Source organism: Pseudorasbora parva, chromosome 17, assembly GCF_024679245.1.
Source record: "Pseudorasbora parva isolate DD20220531a chromosome 17, ASM2467924v1, whole genome shotgun sequence".
Lineage (NCBI taxonomy): Eukaryota > Metazoa > Chordata > Actinopteri > Cypriniformes > Gobionidae > Pseudorasbora > Pseudorasbora parva.
In genome coordinates, this window is record NC_090188.1 from 23,174,665 (window position 1) to 23,183,360 (window position 8,696).

The 8,696-nt window shown below is 40.2% G+C and overlaps 1 protein-coding gene across 2 annotated transcripts in view; it reads right to left on the minus strand.

Moving 5' to 3' along the window:
* The window catches only part of rtn1a (reticulon 1a), a 32,155-nt gene extending 23,984 nt beyond the window's left edge, over positions 1-8,171 (minus strand). Inside the window, exon 1 of one of the 2 annotated variants that reach the window (XM_067422193.1) lies at positions 7,708-8,171. In XM_067422193.1, the coding sequence (XP_067278294.1) occupies positions 7,708-7,894 (187 nt within the window). In that variant the 5' untranslated portion in view covers positions 7,895-8,171. The remainder of the gene's footprint in view (positions 1-7,707) is intronic. The other variant, XM_067422194.1, reaches the window with a different exon arrangement.
* Positions 8,172-8,696: the final 525 nt, after the last annotated feature.

The following is an 8,696-nucleotide window of genomic DNA, read 5'->3' on the forward strand; positions in this document are numbered from 1 at the left end:
CACGCAGAGAACTCTTCTCATATTTTTGCATAATGGTGCACTTACAAGTTAATGGCAAACTTATCTTTATAAAAGTTCACATTGCTTTGCACACATTCACCATGTTTGTAGCTTTTCTAAAACTTTTTATTAATGTTTGTAGTTCTGAACTGAATCCCCCTCCAAAGCACAGAGGGTCATCTGCATTATTAGCCGTTAGTGTGCACAGATTCACACCTCAAAAATAGTAGACCATCTGAGGTCTTTTGGCATACTTTTTTCAACATACTATGTGGGGACACAATTATTCTAATCTCACATACTATTTAGGGGTCAGTTATATCATTAGCAATGCTTGCTGGGAGTTGGCCACTAAGCTCTTTTGGCACGACTCACATTTTTATGGTAACAGAGAACATGGGATTATGGGTAGTGTAGTTATTTACTAACAATGAAAGGGCAATGAATTCCAAACCTGTACAACTTTTTTTCTTCTTCTATGGAATAGAAAACAATTTATCGTTGTAGAATAAATAAAGTCATACAGGCTTGAATTTGGAATGAAAAGGCTGTGAGTAAACAACATAAATGTTTTTTTCAACAACAAAAAAATGTTTTAGCTGAAATCACGTTGACTTTTGTGCCACCATTTAACAACATCAAAATTCTAGGTAGGTCTGTCTTGAAATATTTATACAATCAATTTATCGATGGAGACCCCTAGTGTCACGTCTATTCGAGTGGTCCTTGTATGCCGTTGGATGAAAGTGACAGAAGGAATGCTCTTTTCACATTCACCATGCACTGTTTGTTGATCTCGCTCTGCCTTTCTCTCATGCCTGAGTGCCTTTATGAATGCAGACAGACAGTACACTCCAGCATTCCTCCTCATCTAGGCCTTTAACCTCAGCATGTTAGACAGGCAGACAGCAAAAGAGAGACAACTATGGGGAGAGAGATAGTCAGAAGTGGATTACGGTGGACATATTGACATGTGTGAGTGATGTTACTGATGGTACAATCTAATCAGAGTTAAGGGATTTCTGTTGTGTTGAGCTGCTCACCATGTGAACAGATCTTTTTCCAGCTCTTTTAAAGAGGTGTGAGCTCACTGGCTTTGGCTACTGTAAAAGACTGAGCTCTGTCTCACTCTCACTCAGCCTATAAATAGACCTCCCTCTGTTTGTTTAAAAAGGGAGAATGCTAAAGACTGAGCCAACTACGGCCCAAATCAACATGAAAGACAGGAAGAGAGAGAGAGAGAGAGAGAGAGAGAGAGAGAGAGAGAGAGAGAGAGAGAGAGAGAGAGAGAGAGGGAGGGAGGGAGGGAGAGAGGGAGGGAGGGAAGAAACAAGAACCTTACCATAGCCAGAGTGTGAAAGAGAGAAAGAGAGAGAAAGAGTCTTTGTGTGAGTGCATTTGAATGCCTTTAAGGGCATATGCGTAATTGGGCTTGCATCCATGAGAGGAGGAAAGACTGTGTGCATTTTCCCAGCTAACAGACAACGTTCTCAGAACTTTGGCTAACATTCTGGCAAGGCTCTCTTAAAGGCAGGGTAGGCGATTTGTTCCAGAAACATTTTTTTGTTATGCTGGTTGAAAGTCTCTTCACATCCTGATAGTAATCATTAGGTTAAGTGGTCTAAATGTATATATATTACCAAACCAAAACAATGAGCTTATGCTGTGTTCACTCCATTACTTCGGATTCCTCCTTCAGATGAGACGTTAAACCGAGGTCCTGACTCTCTGTGGTCATTAAAAATGGCACTTCTCGTAAAAGAGTAGGGGTGTAACCCCATTGTCCTGGCCAAATTCCCTCGATTGGCCCTTACCAATCATGGCCTCCTAATAATCTCCATCCACTGAACTGGCTCTATCACTCTCTCTCCTCTCCACTTATCGCTGGTGTGTGGTGAGCGCACTGGCGCCGTTGTACTGTGACTGCCGTCGCATCATCCAAGTGGATGATGCACACTGGTGGTGGTTGAGGAGAGACCCCTGACATGAGTGTAAAGCGCTTTGGGTGTAGTACATGAAAGCGCTATATAAATGCTTCATTCATTCATTCAACAACTGTAATTTAGAAGATATGGAAACCCATGCCATTATACTCTGAGCAAGCCTGGATGCCAGCCGAACTTAGCCCCGCCCACAAGATTTGTAGATCAGTCGGTTCGGTCTGGACTCGATCCATAGCGGAGTAATTATCTCCGAACAGAAACTGTTCGGACCAATTAAATAATCAGGGTGAGCTTTAGACAATGATGGACAGATGATAAACAGTAAAGTAATCATGCACATCAACGGAGAGCTTATTTGCATTAAACTTCACAATTTCTCTCAAAAATGATGATCATGGTTGGGTAAGTACTCTGTGTATCATTAAATTCTCTTATTTTTTTTACAACACCGGCAAAGATCGTTTATTCCAGCGCGCGGGCAGACAGGGTTGCCAAGTTTTTACAAAAAAACCGGCCAACTACTAGCCCTAAACAATAGCTTCTCGGGTGGTTTCTCTGGAAAACAAATGGTGTTTGGGGGTAAAATGTTTGTTATTTTGGCAAGGTTGCCTGCTAAAATTCGCACTCATGGGTCTATATGTCACATCGTAGTCGCTTCAACCCCCGGACATAGAAAACAACCAGCGGAAAAAAACACGGACTTGGCAACACAGTGCAGTTGAGCTCTGTTGACATTTGACAATGCTTCGCTTCGTTGCTCTGATTGGTTGTAGCTCTATCCAATTGATGTCTTTCCTGGTTCGGTTGAAACACGCCCCATAATCACAGCCCAATGGAGCAGTTTCAGACTCATATTCTGACTAGAATTAAGTATGACCACGTCAGGCTAACTCTGAGCAGTTTTTGACTTAAATTTATGCATTTCAATGGCAACACTATCAACGCCAAAATTAATGTGCAGCAGTCAGTTGTTACAGGTCAGTGCTCTTTAAGTTGTTTATGTTCATCATTATTGTAATGTTATGTGCTTTGAGACATGAGGTAGTTGTAACGCTGTCCATCGTCTCCTGGCACTTTGAAGGCATGGCTTTGTAGAGCACTCTGAAGGGAGGGTGGGATCTCATTCTTTCAAAGCTAGCTTGCTATTGCTTGCAACTTCAGAAAATTGCCTACATTACCTTTAAAGTTATGAACAAACAATCTTCAAATAATGTTAATAAAATGTTTATTCAGTTATTAAATCAGCACTAGGTAACTTTCAACCTTTATAATATATTTTCAAGACTCTTGTGATGATAAATCGAGTTACAATAGGTTGAATGACACGTCTGCCATAGCCTGATGGGGTCTGTATCGTTTTTAATCGTACTTATAAACTTCGAGTTTTGGGTAGTAACCCGAGAACAAAAATAACTACAAAATTCGACTGCTTTACGGCAAATACGTCACTTCCACCAACACACACACTTCCTTAAATTCGGACGTGCGAGCCCAACTTTTTTCGTCGGATAATATAGTCATGTCCGAAGCAGCACAGACAAATAAGAAAGAAAAGGTTTTGTTGGAGGAAAGCAATAAGAGGAAACAAAAAAGTGATCGGATTAAAGGCAGGACGAGAATCAACATTGGGCCAGCATTTGCTGAAGGAGGCGTGCCCGACCGATGCTCTCATGCTTGTTATGGTGATTAACTACAACTCAAACATTGAATTGATGTATCATATTGATTCTGTAAAACAGTAACCAATAGACTACTATAATGACGCTGGCTTGTAAACGTGAGCATCGCGATTATTTGGCGTTTGAAAAAAAGAAAAAACATGAAATTATATTCATTTGACATGCTGAAACATATGCCACTGACTGTACCTGGGATGAAGACATTTCACACGCGACGTCAAAAGAACACCTGCATGTGAACTCCTCCTGCAGTGTTCAGGGGAACTGTTAGTGCTGCACCAACCTGCAGGGCCGCTTTTATGAAGTTATTTGGCCCGCCCCGCACCACTGTATATATTTTTACAACCCGCCCCCCCACCCGTGACCATTAAATAGACATACGGGGTCCGCCGGTTTTGAGACGACCCGCGCATCACTAGTTCAGGGCAATCAGGGTTGTCATGTCAACAAATGCACGCGCGATGGCATCCCCTGTTGTAGGACGACAGAGCTTACGACAGTAGTTGAGAACATTATTTTTTCCCAACTGTAGGGGGACCCTGAGAGCAAAAGTTACCCAGTGCAGATTTAAATAATAATATTCTCAAAATGTTACCATGAAAAGCTTATTTGTGCATTGTTCATAAAATATTTTAGCTGGAGGTTCATCTTATGTTTTTTTAAACTAGAGCTACATTTTCCATTTTTGTTTCAAACAAGAAAAAACATTTCTAAAACATTTTTGAATGTTCTGAGAACATTTAGAAATAATGTTACTGTAACAACAGGAACGATCTCAAAATGTTCTTAGAACATATTTTTGTTAGCTGGGTTTGTGAATGCGCCAGTGTGTGTATGTGTTTTAAAGCTAACCATGCAGTGCATGGGGGGAGCTGAGGGATTTTAAGCCCCGGCTCATGAATATTTGAGCATGTGAGAGACACTGTGCATGGGCGTATGTGTGTGTATGTGTGCATGCCCAGTTTCCCCATAGCTAATAATAGCACTCTGAGCCATAATGGCAGCTCAATCAGACTCTTAATGGACCGAGGAGCACCTGCAGAAGCAGAAACAATTAGCTACACGAAAAAGCGGCGAAAAGCTCTGATGGTTTTCTGTGAAAGTTCGAAAGCATGCGTGAGTGTGTATTTCAACTTATGTATTTTACATGCTATGCGTGTGATAGGCCTCGCTCTGAGAGGGTTTCTATAGATACGTTGCTACTTTATCTGTCACATTGATCCATAGAAACACTAAAAGCACATTAAACGCTGAGTGCTGGGATATCTACCTCCAAAACCTGCAATCATGTACACTTCCTTCTTGATAAGATAGTTCTGTGTTTTATTGTTGTCCAGTATTAAATCCACATCATTGTCTGAGGTTTAGGAATCAGGCTTTAAGACGCCAGACTATCTTGTCTTAATAAATCACTGTCATTATTTGTTACAGCCAGTGAAGTTTTAGTTTTAGCAGCTCAGAAATTCTTAGAAATAAGAGTTTGCAGAAAAAGAGAGAAAACAAAATGCAGCTTTACAATGCAGCACAATACTTTCTTGATCGAATGTTGTTCGTAGCATCAAAACAGCCACATCCGAGCAACATCATGTTTAAGCCAATAACACAAACTTTGCTCAGCATGTGTCCATAAATGTTGACATCCTGAACAAATCTCTATCCAGAACTAAACTTTCTTTCATTCGTCTTTGATATAACCATTGAGAACACTCAAGAAAACTCTCTAATATATTCATACACTCTCTAATATATTCATCTCTAAGATATGCCTGAAGCCGAATGCTGTATTTGGAAAGGAAATGATGCATTCCTTAAGGGATGAATATGAAATGGAGGAAAAAATACATTTCAATGCTTTTGCATTCTCTCACAATTATATATTTGGGTAATTGTATGTATTTTGCAGGCATCAGAGATCAATATGCAGGGTACTGAAATCGCTTTTGAATGAGAGCTCGCTTTTTTCTTTCACTTTCCCATATACGATCACGCATACTCCATGTATAGGAAATGGCGGTACTGATATTTGTCAATGGATCTGTTTCGCACCAAATCATCCGACATCGTCCTGTCAGTCATTGCTCCTTACTCTCTTCATGTGATAACTGAAATCTGATTTAGCCGACTGTAATGTGTCCAGACTACCGCAGAAGGCCTAACCATGTTCCTTTAGGTGCTCTGTAGAATGCCTGATTAATTTTCGATGCCTTTCCGAAATCAGATTTAGGCTTCAGGCACATCCCTAGTTTAAGGTGCACTCAAGTCATTTTTCTCTATGTAGATTAGCACTGGCCAATGTGGTGGTCATGTTAGACATTTAAGCAGCAACCTTTTGTTACTGATGCCTTTGAAGAAATGCGCTGTTCACATTAATTTATTCAGCATGCACAAGCGTCCAATAACACTGGTTTACCAAGACAAAATGAGTAGGTTAGAATGGTGGAAAACACCCCCTAAATAGATAGTTCACCCAAAAATGAACTCAACTCAACTCTTTCTTCTGCCGAACACAAAATAAAATATTTTTAAGAATATGGAAAGAAATACTATGGAACTCAATGGGGCCCATCAACTGTTTGGGTACAAAGATTCTTCAAAATATCTTCTTTTGTGTTCCACAAAAGAAAGAAAAAAAGTATACAGTTTTAGAAAAACTTGATGGTGAATAAATAACAACAGAATTTTCATTTTGGGGTAAACTATCCCTTTAAGGACTGTGTCATTTTTTTCTGTGAAACAAAATGTTGCAGAAAAGGTGTCTAGAACAGCTATGCTAGTTTTCGGTGACAATAAAATCAATTATAAACCAAGTATGAAAAGTGTCCAGAGTTTTTAACAAAAATGAAATGTATACCAGGTAGGGTAAAATGGCCCCAATTTGCTACAGCTAAATCACTGTACAGGCAGTTTTAGCTTAAAATGAAAAAGACAAGCCAAAGTAGATATGAATACATATTAATGAACCATGCTGAAAATCATTATAATAGCCTATTTTAAAAATTGTTAGCTGAAGTTAACTGATGCTAACTTGAGGTCTTTTTGGCTGCTCATATGATCTCAACGTGGTGCCCTCCCACCCAGCCCCCCCCCCCACCCCCGAGGTGGCGCTCCATGTAAAATAGATTAGGCTACTGATGTTAATGGAGCCGTCCTTCAGAGTGGATATCATTTGAGTGGATATCATTTTCAAGTAGCCTACTACTCATTTCTTTCTCTGAAAAACTTGCACTTTAAGGCCAGACTCGACAAACCAGACATAACTGACGCTTGACTACACAATAAAATATAGTTACATTGAATGCAAATGTGTTATCTAAAAGTTTACAGGTATGACAAAACAATTCAAAGCTATTTTATATTTAGGCTAATTGGTATGAATTCTTACAACCCATTCGTACATTATCGAATGATCCGGCCGCTCATGCCCGACTAACAGGTTAGATTTAGGGGTGGACCTAAAATGCTTGCTTCTTTTTTCTTTCTTTACAAATTATATTGTGATAATTCATAAGAAATCACTAACTTGTAAACTAGTTACATTTTCTCATGAGCTCGGGTTGGGTCAGAGTGTGTTACAGTACAGTATGAACTGTCATATTGAGATAAAGTTTTCATAGTCCTGCTGTGCTAGTATATTAAAGGAGAGGACAAAGCCCAATCACTGAGCCATTCCCTACGATGGGGTGAGGAGAAAGAGGGCAGTGAGACAGGATGGGCACAAAGACAAAGAAATGATGATTACATTATTGTGGCTTTATGAACACGCATTAGAGTTCTGTCGTCATCCCAGCGGAATTCTAAAAAGCATGAGAGAGCAGCGAAATGTTTTTGTTTGTTTTATTGTGTGTGTCGTTTGTTTGATCATGTTGTTTGAACTACCATAGTGGCCTAGCCCTAGAGCATACTGCGCGTCTGTGTATGCAGAGACATCCAGGCGCTGTCACACCCATGGCCTGGTCTGTCTCTCTTCATCTCCAATTCATCATCGTCGTCTTCTTTCTGCTTCTTTCCTTTTATCGCCGGCACTACAAAACACGGGTGTCGCCGCTAAAACATCCAAAGCGAAATTATACAAAGCCAAAAATTACCTGTAGATGCAGTTTCCATGGCAACGCCACTTCCTTCAAAGGGATGGAATTGTTGCTTGGGCGCGTGCAAATCGTCCCGCATCTCGTCGAAACGGGGCCCTGCGCTCCCAAACATCCCGTTCTTCTCCTCCTCCTCCTCGAACCATTTCCCATCCAAACCCGGCCCCTCGCTCGAATTGGCGGACATGCTTGCAAGTAATCGCACGCAGATAGTTTGTTCCGAAGCGAGAAGGATTATGTGAGATCGCAGAAGGAATTGAATATGTGACGCTTAATATGGCCGATCCTGACCGATGCTTCCCGTCTCGCAGCAGCGGAGCCAGTGGGCTTGATGTGTTTGGTTCAGTGTCTCGGAGCTGACGTCACTGTATCTGTGCGGCTCGCGGTTGGCACGGATTTAGGACGGAGAACGAGAGCGACATTCCGGTTAGAGGACAGTCCGTGTGCGCGCGCCTCCACACCAAGGGCGTGGTTCATGCTACATCACATAACATTTAAGCTTTTTAAATTGACGTCAACGTAAATGACAAAAATACATTCAGCGATTAATAATTATTAATAAACATGATTTCCCCCTGGTTATTACGGCCTGAAACTAGTAAACAAAAAAAAATTCTTATTTTTTTTTTTTTTTGATTAGCCATAATAACCTGTATTTATTTATTTAGCATTAAATCGGACAAAAGTTGTTGGATTTATTCTAGAAAACATCCTGAAGAACAAATTAATTTTATGTGAAATAATGTCCCCTCTTATATCTCTTTTCTAGTTTATCTTTTATTTTTGTTCCTTTCTTACTGGGAAATATTTTTTTCTTTCTCCGGTTTTTTATTTTGAATTGTTTCCCCCTTCTTTGTTGTGTGGATTTTTATAACTATTTTAAAAGTGTAATTAAAAATGATTTAATTTCGCTTTCTCATTTGATGTATTTTTACTGTCAGAGTTGGTTCAAGACAGGCTCAAGCTGAAGTATTGCACTGTGTCAGTGA